Source organism: Thecamonas trahens, assembly GCF_000142905.1.
Source record: "Thecamonas trahens ATCC 50062 unplaced genomic scaffold supercont1.13, whole genome shotgun sequence".
Taxonomy (NCBI): domain Eukaryota; order Apusomonadida; family Apusomonadidae; genus Thecamonas; species Thecamonas trahens.
This window is the reverse complement of record NW_013657667.1, coordinates 216,795-236,396: the sequence shown is the minus strand read 5'-3', so window position 1 is coordinate 236,396 and position 19,602 is coordinate 216,795. Positions and strand designations below refer to the sequence as shown.

Sequence of the window (19,602 nt, the reverse complement as noted above, 5' to 3'; positions counted from 1 at the left end):
CCCCCCCCCCACCCCCCCCACACACACACACCCCACACCCCTTTCCCCCCTACTTCCCTCACCCTGTACTACATGGCGGCGTCCAGTGACATTGAAGAGGCACGGGCGTGGATAGCGCGTTCGCGCGAGGTCCTTGCTCGCCATGCGCCGCAACGGCCGCTTGGCGCGGCGGCCGACGGACCATGGGCTGGCGAACCGAACCAGGCTCAGCCGCGCTATGGCTCGCAGGCACGTCCTGGTGGCTATGGACGACAGGTAGAGGCAGAAGGTGTGAGTCATGCTCCTCAGCAGCATGTTTACCTGCGTGGTGAAGGCTACAACCCACCGGGCGTAGCTACTCGCGCGCCGCCATCGCGGACGCTAGCGGCCACGCCGCTGGCCGAGCTCCCGGGCGCGGCGCATCGCCCGACAGTTGGCTCGTCGTACTTGTCGTTGGCGCGACTGTCGTCGGCACCATCTGCCCAGCGATCGCGGTATGCCCTGGATCCGCCAGCTGGCGACGTGTGGCGGACGCCGTTTGGTGAGATCGACGTGGTCATGTCCGTTCCCCGAGTCCGGGACCGCCCGTCGACAGTTGCTTCACCGATCATGAAGTCTCTCTCCTCGCGAGTGGATGCGGCGCAAGCCACCGTTGTTGCCTCGCAGTCAGTCCTCAACCGGGTGTATGCCGGCCATGCCGGCGAGAGCCAGCCGACCCCGGCCGAGGTTGCCCGCGGCGACGCGTTGTCCGGCCACGCCTTTGGCCGACCGGTCCGGTCTATGGTCTCCAAAGCCATCCAAACCGAGCCGGAGTCCAAGTGGAAGACCTCCGTGGCGACGTCGACTGACGGTGGCGCATATCCGCCGACGGAGCGGGTCCTGACCCGGTCGCAAGCAACGCGCTCGGTTATCGACAAGTCGCAGTCGCTCCTCTCGTCGTACTCGGGCGATGTACCGCCATCGGGTGCAGTGGCGTCGACCACGTTTGTGGCCTCGGTCTCGCCGCAAGGTCCGACTCCTGCCTCGCAGCAGACAGCTCAGTCGCCTCGGCCGTGTGCCGCCACTCGGGTTCCGCGCATGTCGGCGCCGACGCCGTCCAAATACCTTTTATCTGCCAACGACGCGGTTGATCCGGAGCGCACATTGTCGCCTTATCGTGGCTTGCCCGACGCTATGCGGACAGCCGCCAAGGTGCTGTCGTCGTCGCGTGGCGGCTCGTCGTCGTATGTGCAGTCGCGGTTCCCGCCGCCGTCGCGGGTCCACGACCTGCCGTTCCCGCGACTGGCGCTTACACCACTTGCCGACCGCCCACTCTCGCCATCGTCGCTGCGGCGATCGGTGGACGCATCGGCGGCAATCGGCGTCAACGAGGCGCTGGATGCCGAGGCTGCGGCACGGCGACTCGAGTTTACGTCGTCGGCCCGCGGTGCGCATCCGGTTGCGCGCTCGCTCGCCGACTCGGTTGCTCTCGGAAGTGCTGCCAAGGCGGCGTCGTCGGTGTTGAGCGCTGAGGCAAGCCAAGATGCAGCGACCCGTGCGCGGGCTCGTGACATTGTTTATCAGCGTGATGTCCAGGCTGCGCGCGACGCCGACGATCAAGTGCTACAGCTCGAGCGCCAGCTGGAACAGCTCCAGCGCGATAAGCACGAGCTCCACGTACTCAACGCCACGCTTCAGCATGAGCTGCTACAGACATCGACATGACCAAAGCGCTCAAACTCAGACGGGGCTATCGAAGACCCATAGGTCACTGGATGATACCGCCCCGGGCGGCTGATAGACTGTGATCTTGGGACTCTCAAGCTCTGGGTTGCTTGCCACCCTCGTCTGCGAGCTCGAGCCGCGTCTGCTGTTGCGCACGGCCTGAACGGTGATGCGTGGAATGCGACCGGCCGATGTTTGCGGCGAAGGGTTGCGCGGTGGCTTGCCGTTTGGTGTCTGCCGCCACGGCGAGACATCCGAGACCTGCGAGAAACGGCGGCGGGTTCGCGCCTTTGGCGGGGCGATGCGGCGGCGGGAGCGGCGCGGACTCGTGTCGACACCGACATGCCGGGGCAGGGGTCCTGTGGCACGGAGTGCGGGCCCGACGCCTGACGACGACGACGAAAAGATCGAGGTTGATCGCGGCCGGCCGGCAGTTGGGCAAGGCGCGTCGTCGACGGCCCGGGATAAGACGCGCTTGCGCTCAAATGAGAGCAACGAGCTTCGCGTTGACGCCGGTTGGGTGTTGTCGACGACGGTGCTCCCGGTCGACGACTCGGAAAGCCGCGAGCTCACCGATGACGCCGATGAGTGCATACCCGATGAGTGCAGACTCGGCTGTCGCCGTGATGCCGATATGCCTGCCATCGACGAGTACACAGTGCCTGGGGCAATGCTGCTGTCGCAGTCGGGAATGCCATCGGTCTCGGCGTTTTCGTCGAGATCGATAACGCCGTCAGCGATGAGGGAGCCGATCGACGCCGCAGCATTGGCACGATACTGAGCCATCTGACTGAAGCTACGCGAAAGCGAGCGCGGGGTCATGTTCTCGACGTCATCGGCCGAGTGCTGCTTGGGCGTGGCAGGCGAGCGCGGAGTCGCAACTCGACTGGGGCGCGGCGTCCGCGACCGGTTCATCAGGATCTGCCGCTGCGGAGGGGTGAGTGGCGAATGCGGCGAGTGCGGCGAGAGCTCGGACGGTTGACCACCCGACGAGAAGAGCGGATCGGTGACTTCGAGAGTAAGGTGCGAGAACGCCATGCTTGACGACGACCGGATGATGCCCGAGCCGCTTGCCAGAGGCGAGCGCGGAGTGTAGATTGACTTGCCGATCATGGTGAGTCCGCGGAGCCTGGCACCGCAGTTGCGCGACTCAGCCAGACTGCCGGGCAGCTTGACTTCGAAAAGCATGCAGCGGACAGGCTCTGACGGCTCAACTGCAGGCTGCACGTAGGTGCCGAGGCGGCGGCACGGAAGACCTGCGTCGCTTGTGGCGGCAGCTACCGCTGCATCGGCCACGACCTGCCCGCCGGCAGCGGCAGCGCAGAGGATGCGAGCGTCACAGACGGGTGTGCCGTCGTATTCGTATCGAGTCTTGCCTGACGGAACCATGCGGAACGGCTTGCCAATGGTGATACCCATGCGGACCCGAAGGCCACGGTACACCCCGTCGATCGTGGGTGTGTAGCTCGAGTTGAGCAGCTCGATAGGCCAGTCCTGGCCCATGAGTTCAGCCTGAAAGCGGCGGGCAAAGGAGATGGCGCCTTCAGCAGTATGAAAGGCGGTAATCATGAAGCCACCCTCACCAAACGAGATGTATCCGTCATGGTCTTCAGCAAGCTCAGCAAAGAGCTTGTTGTAGATGGCAAGAGCCTCGCGCATCGGCTCGGCAAGTCGCTCGAAGAGCAGGCCGGCGCTGGCGATATCGGCCACCAAAATAGCCACAGTGCCGATTGGCGGCATGACTCCCGAGGCCCACGACATGTGTGGGTCGGACCGCAGGCCAAGGTCCCTGCCAGAAGGCAAGATGCCTGTCCGTCCCGGTCTGACCATAATGCGGGAGAACATGTAGAGGAAGGTTCCAGTAAGGAGGCAGCACATGAGCGAGGCGGTGGTGATGATGGCGGCCAGCGCAGCAGTCGGGAGCCCTGAGGCCGATGCGCCCGCCGTTTTCGCGCCGCAGCTGGAGCCATCACCGCGGCACTCACCGCAGCTATCGAGCTCAGCGCCCGAGTTGGGCACGCCATCGCATCCGACACACGTCATGTTGTTGCCGTAGCACACGCCACAGGCATCGGCGTCGCTGGCCAAGCAGCCGATGTACGGAGGCGGTGACGGAGCAGGTGCCGCCACAGGCTCACATCGCGGCTCGGCTGCAGGAACGTATCCACTCATAGTACATGTCCGATGCGGTGCCCCTATAGCGTGTACAGCGGTCCGCACGCGTAGCTTGCGGTCTCGTCCAGCACACCGCGGTTCATCACACCCGATGGAATCGAGACCGAGCCGTCGGAGGGCGCGGTAGGCGCTGGCAGGCACGACGGACACAGCTGCAGTTCCATGCTCCCTGGAAGAACGGTCAGATCTTCGCTGGCGGCAGCGAGCGAGGTTGGTGCGGTCGAACCCGAGGTCATCCACACTGTCTTGACCATGCTGATGGCCGAGGAGCAGTTAGCTGGATTGATCGGGAGCGAGGTTGGCGCCGAGATGCGGCCATCAGCGCCGGCGCTGGCCACCACTACCGCGTAGTAGCCACCAGGATCGATCGGGAAGCGGAGGGTGGTGTCGCCGAGATGGAACACACCCGGTCGGCCAGGAATAGGTGTGGCGGTCGCCGCATAGTCTGGCGAGGCCTTGGTCATCGATGCAAGGTTGGCGGTGGCACTCGTCGAGCGGTAAAAAGCAAACGTGGCCGAGGGGCCGGGAAGAGTAGCAAAGGCCATGGCGAGACCACAGACCGAGGCCATTTGGTAGGCATCAGAAGTGGCAACATGAAACACGGCTCCAAAAGCTGGGCTCGAGCCCGGCAGCGACGCCCCAGCCTCGGGGGCGGCGACCGAGCAGACCGGTGGCAACAACTGAGACGTTCCCCGGGGAACGGTACAGGAGAACATGACGATGGCGGCAAAGAGTGTAGCCATAGATGGCAGGTACCGGCAGCGCGAGCGAGCCGATCGAGTAGCCTTCGCATGTCCCCCCACCATGCTTGGATGTCTGCCCTTTCCGGAGGTCCAAGTTGTGTTTGCGGCAATGACGATGATGCCTGCGGTGTGCGGGAGTGGAATGGTGACCGTGGGTAAAATGCACGTGATGAGGTCTCGCACGCGTAGGCAGAGCACCCTTGCCGCACTCGGCGAACAAACCGGAGCGGTAGAGAGAGGTTGCTCCCTTGCTGCGGCTGTGCGGATGAAGCGCTTGGACGTGATGGAGGGCATGTAGGCAAGTTACCGTTCTAGATATCCACCGACGTGCCATGTCCCTCACCGCCTGTTCTTTGCTTTTCCTTCTCTCCCCTGTGTGTGGCACATGGGTGTGCCTCCTTGTCCAGGCTAGCAATCCATTTTTTTTTGTGCGTCACGGCTCTTCTGTTCTTCTGCGTGGTGTTGCAACCGTACGAGCTGGCCACTTCCGCCGAGGTCCTCCCAAGCACGACAGCGCTGCCTGCTGCCTACCACCAATCTGCCTTAGAGCCCCCCCCCCCCCCCCTCCCCCCTCCCGGAACCGGTGGAGCAAAGCAGGAAGGTGACTCCAGCAAGGCTGATACGCCGCCTGTTGCCAGCCTTGCTCCTGCGTCTTTGGCAGGTTCACTTGTTGGACGACTAGCTTTGCCACCGGCGGATGTGCAACTCTTGCCGGCTGGCTGCCCAGCGCCGCCACCCCGACCGACCCGACCGACCGAACGCGGACTCGCCACACACACACGACTCTTTTGCGTCGGGGGAGGGGTAAGCGAGCGAGATGTCGGGCTTTGGAGACCGGCAATGGGTCTCCGACTTTGGCGTGGTGACCAAGACGCTCAACAGCCTCTCTGCTGATGTCCGGGCCTGGCGGCAGGGGACTGGCGGTGCTCGGACGGGCGCCGAGCTGCGGTCGCGGGTGGCCAAGGCCCAGGCCTCGCTTGACGCGCTGGACGACGGGCTGGCCGACATCACACGTGACATGTAGGTTGCAAAGCCACAGAATGATGGCGTGTGTGTATGGGGGATGCAGGGGGGGGGGAGAGTGCTGGGAGATGCGGCCGCGGACCGACCCGGCCCGGCCACATTGGCATGGAACAACGAACAACGGCTCGAAGAGCCAAGTCGAGATGGACGGTAGTGGAGGGGTGTGCATGGCTCACAGGAAGGATCAACTTGGTGTATGCAATTGCTTGTGGGTGGGTGTGAATGCGGATGGCGGATGGCGACAGCTCGGACAAAGAACTGAGGCGGCGGAGGGATCAGGTGGCGAATGCGCGGATCCGTGTCGACGAGCTGGAGGCGTCGCTCGAGCGGCATGCTGCGAGTGGTGGCGGGGCGGGCGCTGTGGGCGGAGGCGGGAAAAATGTGGGGCGCGAACCGGCGCGGGGACCGGCAAGGCTGAGCGGCGGGCGGCCTGCAGGGCGGTGGGGAGAGGCGCCCGAGACCGAGGAGACGGTGGATCTGGACGCGCGACAGCTGTTAGAGCTTCAGGAGCGGACCATGCAGGACCAAGATCGCGGGCTGGACATCCTGGCGCAAACAACCCAGCGGCTGAAGACCATCGGTGTTGCCATTGGCGACGAGCTTGACCTGCAGATAGGCATGCTGGACGACCTGGATGAGGACGTCGAAAGGGTCTCGTCCAACGTCCAGCGCGAGACCCGCGGTGTCATGCGCCTGCACCAGGCATCGAAGAACGGGTACTCGCTCTGCTTTATCGGGCTGCTCGTCATTGCTCTCGCGGTTGTCCTCGCGCTTGTCATCCGAGGATGAACCTCCTTTCACGCCTCGCCGGCATGAGCCAGCGCCGCCTGCCACCGCACGTGATGCGGCGGCTCGTCGGGGCTGCTGACCAGCGCCGCAGCGAGCATAAACACGGCCGACGTGCCCATTGCTACGCTTGTGGTCCATCGTGTGACCTGGCTCTCGGCGCGCTGCAGCGTGATGCGGATGACAACCTGCCCGAGGCTGCGGGCAATGTCGCACAAGGTCACTCTACCCATCACAGCTGCAAGCTCGGGGCCCAGCTGAGAGTCACTGGGCATTTCTGCATGGATCAGCTGCTCCAGCGCATCTTCCAGGTCGTGTCGAGAAGCGTCCTCCACCCGCTGATAGACCAGATCCTTCACAGTGCGGAGCGGATCAGCGGCGCCTGCCACGCTACTCTCGCTCAGGACGCTCACCGCCGCGGCCAACAGGCCGCTGGAAGCATCAGCCTGGAGCGATGCCTTGACATTCGGCGGCAAGACCTTGCACACTCTTGTCATGGCGGCATCAAGCGCACCGGTCTTCTCCTCGAGCAGGACTCTCTGCAAGCCGGCGATCATCGCCTGGCCTGTCCCACGCGCCGTCGCTGTCGCCACCATGGCTGCGCCGTACGGGAGCCAAAGCACCAGCGGCGCCGCTGTCGTGCCGACCACAGCTGCCCCAAGCACCGGCAGCGTGACCATCGGGATGACTAGCTGCTTGACTACGTGGAGCATGTGCAGCGCGAGCTCGCTGCAGGCCTGTCGAGCCGAGTCGTGTGGTTTATTTTGGTGAGCTGCCACTCAAGACCTCGCCCCGATGATGATCTGGGACGGCCAGAATGTGACTAGCTGTTGGTTTTCCTGCCCACTCGTTGGCGCATCGAACTTAGCATCGACGACACATACTTTTGCGCGGCCGACATGGGTGGCGAGTCTTCAGGCTCAGGCTCGGGCTCGGGCTCGGACTCGGTCACCGGCGCGTGCTTGGATGGGCCAAGCTCGATCCAGCCACGGAGCGAGTCGATGACACTGATGCTGGCATCTCGCTTGCTCTCGTCATCCATTCCGGGAGCGGAGGTTCTTGTGGGCTCGTCGTCCTGGCTACCAATGCTGAGGCCTCCAAGCGCGAGGGCGGCCGAGGCGGCCACCACCACGCTACCTGCCACCGTAACGGTCACACGATCGGCCTTGTACGTCGCGTCTGTGGCGAGGAGGCGGAGGAGGCGAGAGAGGCCAGCGATGCCTGGCTCGGCAGCATCGGGATCGCGGACCAGCTGCTTGAGCAGAGTCTCGACGCGATCGCCGCCGAGATTCTCGACCTGCCAGCGAGCGAGTCGCATGGCGGTCCGAGCCGAAAATGGGAGCCCAGCCAGCGCGTTGTCGTTGAGCAGTCGCGAGAGACCGTCGAGGCCGCCGAGCCCTTCGTCGGCCGCCGAGTTGAGCGAGGCCAGGACCGCCGGCGGCAACGAGGTGCACACCTTGGCCGTGGCCTGGTCGAGCAAGCCAGTCTCCGGCGAGAGCAGCTTCCACCGGATGACCTCGGTGGTGGCGAGGCTCACGCCGGCACACGCACCTGTGGCGGTCAGCAGAGCTCCGAGCGGCAGGGAGAGCCAGAGCGGCGCACCTGTTGCCGCCGCCGTCACCGCCGCCACCGGGCCGCTGATGAGCGGCCCAATCAAGCGCACGCCTACACCAGCCGCGCTGCCTAGCATGAGCTATGATGTATTGCCGACCTCGAGTAGTCTCAGCACAGAGACGTCTACGCGTCAAAGTACCGCAGGATGGAAATGACCTCGTTGAACGCGGTGTGCGCCTCCGAGGTGTGGACGCCGACGTTGACCTGAAAGGCGATAAAGGCCTCAAGGGTGGCGATGATGTGTGCAAGAGGGACGGCGGCAGTGACTTGAGCCAGGCTGGCGGGCTCGTCGCGGAGGGCGCACCCGATGAGGAGGCCAGCGTAGGCGCGGACGACGTCGGCCTCGGCGGCGGAGCCGGCCAGCCCCGTCGCCAGGTCAAACGGCGGCGTGCGGAGGTAGACATCCAGCGCTCGGGCCAGGAGGCCACTCTGCCGGGCCACTCGCCGGTTCGGGCCCGACCGCTCGAGCAAGTTGATGAAGAGGCTAAGAACAAGGCAGAGCACGTCATGCCGCTCGCGGGGAGCACAGACTGCAGCGTGGCAGGCTCAATCATCCACACCAGCTCGCCCAGCCGGCAGCCGATCAGCGCTGCACCGGTAGCGTTCTCGTTTGTGACATTGACAAGGATGTTGAGGACGCCGCAAACGGCGGTGGCGCCGCGAGCCGAGCGCAGCATCTCATCACAACGGGCCGACTCGAGCTTGCGCAGCAGGAGCGCGGCCAGCGATGCGCTGTCAAGCGTCTCTTCCACCGGCGCAACGTAGGCCGGCTTGCGCGCCGCCGCCGCCGCCGCCTGCTCCTCGTCGAGCTGCATGAGGAGGACCGCCGAGTTGAGGACAGACTCGCGGGCGCCAAGCAGCTCGGTCCGCTGCGCGTGGGCCGCGGTCTGTTGCGCGTGGCTCGCGCCAGCAAGCACGTACGCTGCGTTGACAGGTGCGTCGTGGGTGAGGTTATTGAGCAACTCGTAGAGCGGAACAAGCAGCGGCGACTCCAGCTCCAGCCCGTCCAGCACCGTCGCTAGCAGCTCGAAAATGCCCAGCTCGCGCAGCAGTGTCTTCATCGCCTTGTTCCGCTGCGTTGCGAGCTTGAGCAGCGCCACAGCGCGGAGTGCGAGCTCGCGCAGGCTGTCACTCGGCTTTGCAGCAGCAGCCCACTCGCGGAGAGCGTCGAGGAGGAGGGCGGCTGCTGGCCGGGACTCAAGCATGTTGAGCGAGAGGCCGTCGCCGACAAGGGCGTCGACAACCTGCAGTCGCACTAGCGCAGCGGCGGAGCTCTGCGGCGCAAGCGCCACCAAGGCTTCAAGAACTCGCGGGAGCATACCATGCGCTCGGAGGAGCAGCCGCTGGTCTGGATCGTCAAGGGTCCGCAGAACATGCTGGAGCGCGTCGATCTGCATGCTGGCTGAGCCGCAGACAGTGGCCAGCCCGTCCAGCGCGTACTCGACGTCGTCAAGCATGACTTGCACAATGCCGTTGCGCGAGACGTCAACCGACGCGTCCAGCCGCCGCGAAGGCCCGCCGGCCGTGTCATCGTCGTCATCATCATCGTCTTCGGCTGGCGCCCCGATGTGCGTTGCCCGACGGACGACAGCATGTTGGCGCGGCTCCTGCCGCCGCGGTGCCATTCCGGTTGAACGCCGTCGGCGTACTTGCGAGTGCGACGATGGACCAGCACTGCTGGCTGCCGCCGCCGCCCGCGCCGATGCAAGCAGTCTGCTTCGACTCCGGCTCGGCCCCGCGCCCACCGCTGCCCGCCCGCCCTGCGGCAGCGGCATCGGCACCACCGACGCGAGCGTAATGGTATCTCCGCGCTCAAGTCGAGGATGCTCATGCTCGTCACTCCGGCTGCGGACCAGATGCGCTACCGACGCCAGCGCTGGCGCCTCGTCGCTGCTCCCGCTCTCGCTCTCGCCTTCGCCGGACTCTGCTCCGGGTGCCACGCCCAAGCCCACCCCACCTGGTCGCGAGCTGCCTGCCAGCGACTTGCGCTTCTTCATCATGCGGGACGCCCGGCGAGCTAGCGCCGGCGCTGCTCTCTTCCGCCCGCTGCTGGGCGCGCCGTAGTGCAGAGGCTTGGCTGCTGCCTCGGCTGCTGCCTCGTCGAGCCGGTGTGCAGCCTCTATGGACTGCCTCAGCTCGGCTCGCATGGCAGCCAGCGCATCATCGTCGTCGTCGTCGTTGTCATGATTGTTGGCTGCGCCACGACCGCCGCTTTGGCTCTCATTGCCATCGCTGCGGCCGCTGGCGGTGGCTTCTCCGGCCGACGCCGCCGCTGTCTGAACTGGGCGGTGGGCATGGACTCGGAGCAAGTCGCCGGTTCTTGGAGCACGCAAAGAGCCTGGACCTACAACACGAGGCACTGTCCGCCCGCGCGGCTTTCGGCGTAGTGTCATGCCTGAGCCAGGTCACAAGCAGCAAGTCTAGGCAAGGTCAGGCAGAAGTGGTGTGTGTGTGTGTGTGTGTGTGTGTGTGTGATCTGAGCCGCCGTGATCAACGGCGTGTGCCCGGAAAAGGTCGTGGAGTCGATGGCAAGCACGTTAGAGGGCTTGCTGATCCTGGCCGCCTCTATATTGTCAGAGGACGAAGCTGAGGGGTAGCTGCAATTCCTTCGGTGTGTATGTGTGTGTATGTGTGTGTGTGTGTGTGTGTGTGTGCGCGAGTGCGTGTGTGTGTGTGTTACCACTTAGAGGTAGTCCTGGGACTTGGAGTGGTTGGTGACGCCGACGGCGGTCTTCTTCAGCTCCTCCTCCTTGACAAACGAGTGCACGACTGCAGGGACAGCAATGCAGAAGACAATGCCGTAAAGCGACGTCCGCTTGGTAAACTTGAACGTCTTGTGTGTGTTCTCACGGAAGTGGGCCCACTCCTCAATGGCTGTACTCCCTCAGAACCAAGGACGCCCACACAGCCCACCCCCATCCACAGCCCGAACCACAACCCGACAGACAGAGAGCCAGACAAGCACCAGTACACACACACACACCATCGCACGCATGTAACCATCCACCATACTATATGAGTCGCGCTCCTTCATCCCTCCCTCCGAAGCGGGCGTGCCATGATCCAAGGCCCCACCTCGGTTCCGCCGTCTACCACTATCTCCTCGCCCTTCCCTCCCCATACACCCCTCCCTTCCCCCTCCAGCCCCCTCCACCACCTCGTCCCCTGCTCCTCGTTTATCCTCCCTTGCCTCCCACCTCTTCATCCAAACCCCTTCCCTTCCCCGCCTTCCTCCACACCACTCCCGACGAGCGGACCAAAAACCAACCCACCCACCCCCCACCCACCCCACCCGCTGCGACGACTCCCCCCCCCTCTGTCACATACCCTTGTTCTTGATGACACCAAGCCCCAGCGGGTAGTTGAACAGCGGCATGTCGTTCAGTTGCCAAGTGCAGTGTTGCCAAGTATGTCGTAGGCCCCTCCCTTGCCCTGCCCACCTCCCCGCCCGCCCTCCCCCCCCCGGGTCAACCCGTCACCGCTCGCCGCCGCGCCACGACCAGCCGGCCGGCTGGCCATCGACCGCTTGCTCGCTGCACGTGCTGCCCTCCACTTTCACCTGCCGTCTGCCATGCCACTCCCACCTTCCTCGCCTACCCCTTCTCTCTCACACCAGCCATGAAGGGTATGCCAAAACTCGTGGCACTGATGGTGGTGCTGGTGCTAGTGGCACAGGCTGTGGACGGAGCAGCCTTCCCGCTGGAGGACAGCCCGTACCTGCAGCCGTTTTCCACCCGGACCGTGTACAAGTCGGCAAGCAACGCTGCGGCGTGGCCGGTCAATGGGATTCCGGCTGCTACACCGGTCGTCTCGCTTGCTCCGCTTGTCTCTCTTCCAGATGCGGTGGTGGCGGCCACAGCTGGCGGCCTGTATCTGGTCAACGCGGCGTCGCCAGAGGCTCCGGCCAAGGCTGTCGAGCTCCCGGCAGGCCTCCCACCCACCAAGCCTGGCCTCCGCATGGCCAGCGGCGGCGGATGGATTCTTGTCGTCAACCCTGATGGCGGCTTTTTCTGCCCCGAGGCCAGCCTCTTTGCAGCTCTCGCTGGCTCTGCTGATGACGACGTTGTGGTTCGCGCTGCTGACTCCCACCGGAGCGGCGCCGCCGAGTGCATCACCTTTTTGGGTTCGTTCACCAACTTGACCAACCCGGTGGTGGTTGGCGCAGACGGTGGCGCTTGGATCGGCGACGCTGAAGGCCTGTGGTCGCTCGAGTGCGAGGTTGGAGCGACTCCTGTGCGCGTGCCGGCGTCTGCACTCCCGGATCATGCGCCCGAGCTGGAGCTTGTGCGCGCGCTGGCGTACAACCCGACGACGCACGTGCTTGCGGTCTCGACGCACCGCGCGATGTTCCACCTCGACGGTGGCGTCTGGCGCTGGGTCTACCGCCACGGGTTCATCGCCGCCTCGCCATCGGCGCTGGCTTTCGACTCCAAGGCTGGCTCACTGTGGATGGCGGCCAAGGACGCGCTGACGGTGATGCAGCCGAACCTGCAGATTCTTAGGTTTGATGGCATTGCACGGAACCCGGCGCTCGCCGGCCTGCCGTTTGCCAACATGACTGCGGCTGCGGTTTGGCATGGCTCAGGCGCGTTTGCCGGCGAGACCAAGCTGTTTGTGGGCACCATCAACGGTATCGTCATCCGGCACATCACGTCCGGGACGTGGTCGTACTACTCTGGCCCGCGGTGGATCGCCGGCTCGACGATCTCTGCCCTTGCCATCTCGGGCTCAGGGGTGGTGGTGGCGGCAACCGAGACTGGGCTCACCCTTCTCTCACTCACGCCGACAACGCTTGCGAGCAAGGTCAAGATCTATGAGGCCATGCTCTCGCGGCACGATCGATACGGGCTGGCCGGCGACTGCGGGCTGGCCAAGTTTGGTCAGGTTGATTCCTGGTACGACATGCCCAACGACAACAACGGGCTGTGGACCGGCCTCCTCCTCGGTGGCCTCTCGTACAAGTACGCGGTGACCGGAGCCGAGGCCGATCGTGCGCTCGCCTGGCACTACTTTGAGGGCCTTGAGCTGCTCAACAACGTGACCAACATCAAGGGCTACCCGGCGCGCTCGGTGTGGCCGGTTGGCACTCCCGGCCGCGGCGCTGGCCTCTGGTGGAACTCGACCAACCCCGAGTACGCCGGCAAGCTCGAGTGGAAGGGCGATACGTCGTCAGATGAGATCACCGGCCACTTTTTCGGCGCAGCCGTCACTTTCCGCATGGGTGTGGCCAAGACGGCGGCCGAAAAGGCGCGCGTCGTTGCCCTTGTCACCAACCTCATGGACACGCTCATCGAGCACGACTACCTGCTGTTCGGCCACTACGGCAACCGGACCACTTGGGGCGTCTGGTCGCCGCGCTACCTCAACGGCAAGTACTCGTGGCGCGACGAGCGCGGGCTCAACTCGCTGCAGGTCATGGGCTTCCTCTCGGTTGCCTACGAGCTCACCGGCGACGCCAAGTACACCAAGGCTCTCGAGGACCTCATTGCCAAGCACGGCTATGACGTCAACATCATCAACACCAAGATCACGTGGCCCAAGGATGACAACTTTTCCGACGACGAGCTCAACTTTACTCCGCTCGCCACTATGCAGCTCGCGCCTTCGGCGACCGCAGCTTTCAAGTCGTCGATGATGCTCGGCATGGAGGGAGTGTTTGCGCGCATCGCCACCGAAAAGTCGCCGCTGTGGAACACCGTGTACGCCGTCGGCCACGGCGGCGCAGCGGCGCCGAGCAACGAGCCGCTCATTGCCGATGCTCGCGACTCCCTGCGCCAGTGGCCGACCTCTATCCTCACCTGGCCGACCGACACCACCCAGCGCATCGACCTCGTGCCCATGCCGGTCGCCACCCGTGGCGGCGGGCCGCAGGCCGTCAACCTCATCCCCTACGACGAGCAGATCTTCTCCCGCTGGAACTCGAACCCGTTCAAGATCGCCAACCAGGGCTCCGGCATGTCCGAGCCCGACCCGGGCGTCTGGCTGCTTCCTTACTGGATGGCGGTGTACCACGGGCTCATCGCCGCCTAGCCGCAAACTCCCACACATTCTGCCCGCTTTATTGCCCACTGCTAGGCTCATGATCCGTAGCCAAAGTCGCGGTTGCCGTCAATCCGCAGCATGTTGGTGTAACCCGCCTCGAGCAGTGCGTTGGTTGTCGGAATGTGGCCTGCGTAGCCTGCGATGGGATACGCGCGCTCGTAGCGGGTCGGGTACGGCTTACGCCCGCTGGAGCGCGAGACTTGGGCAAAGCGGCGGGCGCCGAGCGAGCCGCCGTTCTTGGGCGCAATAGACGCGTACGACTCAGGCGCAAACGCGCCACCCTCGTTGAGCGTCAGCGTCTCGTCAAGATCTGCCGGCTCCTGCCGCCGCCGGGCGAGCGCCGACCGCATGAGCTCCTTCTCCAGCAGCGCATCGCGCCCTGCCTGCGACCTGCGAGTAAAGCGAGCACTCTCGATGGTGTTGCGCGACTTCATAAAGACCGGCGGGTCGCCGATAAGCGCTGCGGCCGTGTCCTTTTCGAATGGGGCCAGCTCGTGCTCGTCCGGCTCGACCACCACCACCTGCGGCGGCAGGACCCTGCTCTGCTCAGCTCGCCCGGAATCCGCCGCCTCACTCTCCTCGATGCCCTCCTTTGCACCCAACGACACAGTCTCATCAAGATACAGGCCTCGCCGTGTTGGCGGCGCCACAGCCGGCGCGTCAAGCAGCCGCGACTTGAGGCTGGCCTTCAGCTCGTAGCTTGCCGGCGCCCGGACGGCGTGGCGGACAGCCACCAAACCATTGTAGTACGTGTTGGGGTTGGTTCTCAGCCGGGTGCCCTTCATGACAACCACCTCAAGGCCACTTTGTCCAAGAAAGGGAGTGGCGGCAGGAAGCGGTGACGAGGAGTCTGCAGCCTGTGCACGCCTTGGCCTCCCTCGTCTCTGCTAGCCATCGCAAACCTCTTTGCTGGCGAAAACCGGGGCGAAACCGTTGCCCTTCCGGCTGTCGAACAAATCAACGAATCCACCGCTGCTGGCCTGGCCTGGCCAGTCGCCTCGGTTTGCTCGGCGAGTCGCCGTCCGCTGTGACCCGGGCTCCGATCACGGGCGGGTGACAACCCCAGCGTAGCGTTACCCCCCTTCCCCACCTCTCTCTGCTCCAGACACACACGCACACGCGGACACACGCGTCACTAACAACGCACACCCCTCTCTCTCTCTCACACACACAAAAGACCTATCTCTATCTCTCTTTCCACCCCCACCCCTCCACCGCCATGTCGTTCTCAGACGACGACGAGTCGCTGCTGTCGTCGTCGATGTCTTCGTCGTTGTCATCGATCGAGGTGAAGAAGAAGAAGAAGAAGAAGAAGAAGAAGAAGAAGAAGCGGAAGAAGAAGTCCAAGCAGTGGGCGTCATCGTCGGACGATCTCTCGTCGTCGTACCAGCCAGAGTCGCCGTCGGCTAGCTCCGAGTTTGTGCCGTCGGACGAGCCCGAAGACGACGACTTTTGCTCGGATGAGTTGGTGGACGAGGATGAGGACGAGGACTTTCTCATGCCGCCATCCAAGCGCAAGCGCAAGACAAACAAGACCGCTGCACGAAAGCGCAAAGCCCCGGCTGCCAAGCCGGCCCGCAAGGCACCCGCCGCCACCAAGAAGAAGGGCAAGAAGGACTCGACCCCGCTTGACTCGGTCATTCCAGGCTTTGAGTACGATCGCCCGGAAGGCGACGGTGGGGCTGCTGTTCCGGGCGCCGCTGCAGGCGCCACAGCTGCCTCGACTACTGCTTCGACGGCTGGAGATCCCAATGACATGGAGGCTGAGGGCATGTACGAGAACGGCGAGTGGACAAACCGCGTGCCGGGCCGCCCACGCACAAAGCGCCCCATCCTCTCGGCCGACGTGGCCGCTCGCACCGAGCCACTGTTTATCTTTGAGGATGTGTACGCCGACGTGCCTATCAACGCCCGCCAGCGCAAGACCAAAGACCAATACGACCTTATCATGCGTGCCAACGCCTGTGGCCTCTTCATTGCCGCCGAGCGCTCTGCCATCGAGCAGCGCTGGCTCGAGCTCAACCCTGGCGCCGTCATCATGTCGTCCACCACCCAGATCGGCGTCTCGACCGGCGTCAAGTCGGCCTACTTTTACGACGAGGGCCTCTTTACCTCTGTCCCGCGTGCCGAGCGCGAGCAGCAGTAGTTGCCTGCTCATCATCCAATGTCGCGCCCGCGTCACACGTCGTGAATCCGCCCGCGGTGCCGCGACCGCGTCCGGGCCTGGCTCGTCTCGGCACGAGTTGCCACGCCGCCGACCCGCGCGTTGCCGTCGGCGCCTCCATCCTTGGCGCTTGCCGCCTGTGCTATCACAAACTTCCGCCAGCCAGTCACTGCCAGCTGGCCCGAGCCGAGCACGCCACCGAGCGCGTTGAGGTAGCAAAGGACAAAGTCGCCGACCATCGCGCCGTACGCCGCCCACAGGACGCATCCCACCGTCGCCAGCGCAATGTGCCGGAGCGACGACTGAAAGGCAGCAGCCGCGAGGGCATCAGCGCCGTCATGCTCTCTGTCTCCGCCTTCGTTCCCCTTCGGCTGTGATAGTAGCGTCAGTGCTGGAACAGCCACCATCACCGCTGCCGTCACCGCGCACAAGATCGCCAGATGCGCCGCGGCCATGCCGGGCGGCGCGAAGACTGCCACATACCCCAGAATGCCCGAGACCACCAGCGCTGAGCCCGTAACTGTGACATGAAAAGCCTTTCGCGCCCGAGCCGCCGCCGCTGCGTAGTACACGGCGCAGTAGTAGACAGTGCAAACGACACCAAAGACGGCCGAGAGGCCCACGGCCGGATCGCGGACGAGCGCGCCGTACACACCCCATAGTAGGGCGTTTGATGCCATCGAGGTAAACGCAGCCACAACCCGCGGCGCGCCTCCAGGCGGAACCGCCACCGTCCCCTTGCGCAAGGCAGCAACCTGTGGCCACGGTGCCAGATACTGTAGACCAGAGGCCAGAGCCGCGCCTCCGGCCAGCCCGCTCGCCACCATGCCCAGCGCCACAGATTGGCTGGCCCCGTCCTCTACTTGCATGGCAAGAAGGGGAGGGGGGGGGGGGGGGGGGGGGGGGTAGAGAAGGGAGATGTGCCTCTTTGCCTCCGAGGCTGTGTCCGTGTCCGTATCGGGTCATATGGCAACGAGGCAGGGTAAGGGGGGGGGGGGGGGGCGACTGACTCCTTCGTCTTCCTCTCTTGGCTCACCTCCACCTTTATCAAATCGCTGGCGCCAAACCGGGCTTTCCCGCCCTCCAAGCCCCCTCCTCTTGCTCACGCTGCCTCCTCCCGGCCTCGCCCTCACACTCCTCCACCTCATGCTTTCGGCACGTGCCTATACCCGGACGGTGGTTGCGGGTGTTGTACCGTCTTCTGGGGCTGCTGTGCACCGGGTATCGCCTTCCAAGTCGTCGCCGTCAAAGTCGTCGTCACTGGCGCGGCGGCGGAGGGGCGGACGGAGAAGGACAGGTCAGAGGCACAGAACACACAACCAGAGGCTGGAAGGCTCACCCTCTGGGCGGTCGCCTGGGAGACGACCAGCATTGTATACGGCTGCGCCATCAATTGTCGCAGCCAGACTCCCATCGGAAGTACCCGAGCTGCCTGTCGCCGCCATGGACGCGTATCTTGACAGACTGCACAGGTTGCAGGTGGAGCTTTCCGCAGTGGATGCGGACGAGCCCGGAGCAGCGGCTGAGCGGGACCGCTTGGCGGCTGAGCTCGCCCATTTGCGCGCGCATCACCCGCTGGCTGGGCCTAGCCCAGAGCGGTACGTCCTCTCGCCGCGCCGATCACCGCCACGACGAGCCTCCAGGGCCGCCCCTGCGCCTACTGCTGAGCACGGCGCCGGGAGCGTCATGGACGACGCAGCGGCCACGCGGCGACTCGCGCCCAGTGTTGACCAGGCGCTGGCGCTGCTTGGTCTCCGTGCACACGTCGCCACACTCACTGATCGGGTCGCTGCGTTGCGGGTTGGCAAGAAGAGCAAGAAGCGCCAGGGCCGTGGCCGCAAGGGCCGTGGCCGTCGATCGCAGCTAGCCGCGCGAGCTCGGGCACGGGAACGGGCTCGCTGAGGCTTGCCGCAAACAAGAGGCGTCGTTTGTTGCAGCACCGCACCTCGCAAGCTTAGAAGCTCACAGCGAGACGTAGCTCTCTGCCATGGGAGGCGAGCATGGAGGTGAGGGCAGGTCGTCGTACTCGTCGTCGTCGACAAAGGCAACCTCCTCCTCGACAACGATGGGCAGAATGGCCGAACCGTGCGAGGCCGACGCACCATCGTCGGCATCGTCGTCGTCGGACGAGAACCGCAGCAGCTCATTGCCAGAGAGGCGGACGAGGCGATGCTTGCGGTTGCGCTTGTTGATGAAGACGGCCTCGTCTGGATCCGAATCGTCGAGCACAAACTCCATGCCGTTGAGTGAAAATGAAGACGCCGTCACGATCTCCAGCTGGCCACGCGAGTACGGCACAATGGTTGAGTCCGAGTGGTTGGTCACCACCGAGAGGACCGAGAGACCCGACATGACCGAGACGGTCGAGACGGCCGACATGACCGAGAGCGTCGAGTCACGCGACGAGAGCGTCGAGACGGACGAGTCACCCGAGTCGTCGCCCGACGCCGACGAAGTCCGCGAGTGCGGCCGTTGCCGACGGCGCCAGTAAACCCTTGGCGCACCCGCGCTGCCCCCACCACGCATCTCTTCTGGCACCAATCCAAGCTGCGCCTCGCGCAGCGTGGTGTACCGCACATCGTAGGTGCACTCGCCAACCTGCACCGCCTCGTAGCAGAGCTTCGCCACAGGATCGAACCACTGAAAGGTCAGCGCTTCGCGCAGCGCGCGCTCGCGGACGGCCTCGGCCGCGTACAGTTGCCGTAGAGAGCAGCCAGTCCGTTCGGCCCAGCGCCACACTCGATGCGGGCGTGCCCGCCGCCAGCGGGCGCGAAACCGCCGCTGCCACAGCAACGGATCGTCGAGCAGAACGTTGAAGAGCTTGCAGACCTGCGCCAGCGTGCAGAGATCAGTATCCGCAAGCTGAGCCACAACAATGAGTGCGAGCTCCGGCACACCAAAGACACAACCGGCCCGTGCCGGGAAGGCGTTGCGGAGCGAGGCCACATCCTCGCCGCTCAGCGCAGCGCCATCCGTAGCCACATGCGACGACGACTCGGAGTACTCGTCGTCGTCATCACGCTCGCCGCCATCTTCACCGCTCTCGCGGCGCTCCCGACGGTCTCTTCCCCGCTCGCTGTCTTCGCCATGGACATAGGGCTCGTCATTGACCTCATCTCCGCCAGCCACCCCGTCCCATCGTCGGTCGTGTGCTGCAAGGCCGACATCGTCTCGGAAGGAGACACGCATGCCTGCCCGCTGCCATGCTCCGCCCGCACCTTCTCCACTCTCCTCAGACCAGCCAGACCCATCCGCACCGCCCAAGTGGCCCGCCATGTTGCCCGGCTGCCGCACGTCCAAGGTTCTTGTCCACGCAGAGGGCTTGCCAAGGCGAAAAGGAGCTCCTCTCGCGAGCAGTGTTCGCCCGTGCCG

General features: G+C 64.8%; 11 protein-coding genes across 11 annotated transcripts; 4 read left to right on the top strand and 7 right to left on the bottom strand.

The window, feature by feature from the left end:
* Positions 1-72: 72 nt before the first annotated feature.
* AMSG_03525 (uncharacterized protein) lies at positions 73-1,876 on the top strand (the record flags this gene model as incomplete). The annotated part of the gene is made up of 1 exon (XM_013904423.1): positions 73-1,876. The coding sequence occupies one exon, from the start codon at positions 73-75 to the stop codon at positions 1,681-1,683; it is 1,611 nt and encodes a 536-aa protein (XP_013759877.1). The 3' UTR covers positions 1,684-1,876.
* On the bottom strand, positions 1,699-3,855 carry AMSG_03524 (uncharacterized protein; the record flags this gene model as incomplete). Its single annotated transcript, XM_013904422.1, has 1 exon — positions 1,699-3,855. One exon carries the CDS (start codon positions 3,853-3,855, stop codon positions 1,699-1,701), a length of 2,157 nt encoding a protein of 718 aa, XP_013759876.1.
* Positions 3,856-3,878: 23 nt separating this feature from the next.
* Positions 3,879-4,601, bottom strand: AMSG_03523 (uncharacterized protein; the record flags this gene model as incomplete). The annotated part of the gene is made up of 1 exon (XM_013904421.1): positions 3,879-4,601. The coding sequence occupies one exon, from the start codon at positions 4,599-4,601 to the stop codon at positions 3,879-3,881; it is 723 nt and encodes a 240-aa protein (XP_013759875.1).
* A 779-nt stretch (positions 4,602-5,380) lies between these two features.
* Positions 5,381-6,531, top strand: AMSG_03522 (Qc-SNARE protein). Its single transcript, XM_013904420.1, has 2 exons — positions 5,381-5,621; positions 5,870-6,531. The coding sequence occupies exons 1-2, from the start codon at positions 5,419-5,421 to the stop codon at positions 6,411-6,413; spliced, it is 747 nt and encodes a 248-aa protein (XP_013759874.1). The 5' UTR covers positions 5,381-5,418; the 3' UTR covers positions 6,414-6,531.
* A 3-nt stretch (positions 6,532-6,534) lies between these two features.
* Positions 6,535-8,100, bottom strand: AMSG_03521 (uncharacterized protein; the record flags this gene model as incomplete). Its single annotated transcript, XM_013904419.1, has 3 exons — positions 6,535-6,563; positions 6,640-7,139; positions 7,286-8,100. 3 exons carry the CDS (start codon positions 8,098-8,100, stop codon positions 6,535-6,537), a joined length of 1,344 nt encoding a protein of 447 aa, XP_013759873.1.
* A 15-nt stretch (positions 8,101-8,115) lies between these two features.
* Positions 8,116-10,021, bottom strand: AMSG_03520 (uncharacterized protein; the record flags this gene model as incomplete). The annotated part of the gene is made up of 4 exons (XM_013904418.1): positions 8,116-8,508; positions 8,556-9,631; positions 9,878-9,948; positions 9,982-10,021. The coding sequence occupies 4 exons, from the start codon at positions 10,019-10,021 to the stop codon at positions 8,148-8,150; spliced, it is 1,548 nt and encodes a 515-aa protein (XP_013759872.1). The 3' UTR covers positions 8,116-8,147.
* Positions 10,022-10,681: 660 nt separating this feature from the next.
* Positions 10,682-11,415, bottom strand: AMSG_03519 (uncharacterized protein). Its single transcript, XM_013904417.1, has 2 exons — positions 11,352-11,415; positions 10,682-10,898 (listed from the first exon to the last, which is right to left on the bottom strand). Exons 1-2 carry the CDS (start codon positions 11,398-11,400, stop codon positions 10,708-10,710), a joined length of 240 nt encoding a protein of 79 aa, XP_013759871.1. The 5' UTR covers positions 11,401-11,415; the 3' UTR covers positions 10,682-10,707.
* A 227-nt stretch (positions 11,416-11,642) lies between these two features.
* AMSG_03518 (two component regulator propeller domain-containing protein) lies at positions 11,643-14,080 on the top strand (the record flags this gene model as incomplete). The annotated part of the gene is made up of 1 exon (XM_013904416.1): positions 11,643-14,080. The coding sequence occupies one exon, from the start codon at positions 11,643-11,645 to the stop codon at positions 14,052-14,054; it is 2,412 nt and encodes an 803-aa protein (XP_013759870.1). The 3' UTR covers positions 14,055-14,080.
* A 21-nt stretch (positions 14,081-14,101) lies between these two features.
* On the bottom strand, positions 14,102-14,851 carry AMSG_03517 (uncharacterized protein; the record flags this gene model as incomplete). Its single annotated transcript, XM_013904415.1, has 1 exon — positions 14,102-14,851. One exon carries the CDS (start codon positions 14,849-14,851, stop codon positions 14,102-14,104), a length of 750 nt encoding a protein of 249 aa, XP_013759869.1.
* A 434-nt stretch (positions 14,852-15,285) lies between these two features.
* AMSG_03516 (uncharacterized protein) lies at positions 15,286-16,780 on the top strand (the record flags this gene model as incomplete). The annotated part of the gene is made up of 1 exon (XM_013904414.1): positions 15,286-16,780. The coding sequence occupies one exon, from the start codon at positions 15,286-15,288 to the stop codon at positions 16,210-16,212; it is 927 nt and encodes a 308-aa protein (XP_013759868.1). The 3' UTR covers positions 16,213-16,780.
* Positions 16,781-17,257: 477 nt separating this feature from the next.
* On the bottom strand, positions 17,258-19,581 carry AMSG_03513 (uncharacterized protein). The gene has a single exon (XM_013904413.1). The coding sequence runs from the start codon at positions 19,504-19,506 to the stop codon at positions 18,193-18,195; it is 1,314 nt and encodes a 437-aa protein (XP_013759867.1). The 5' UTR covers positions 19,507-19,581; the 3' UTR covers positions 17,258-18,192.
* Positions 19,582-19,602: the final 21 nt, after the last annotated feature.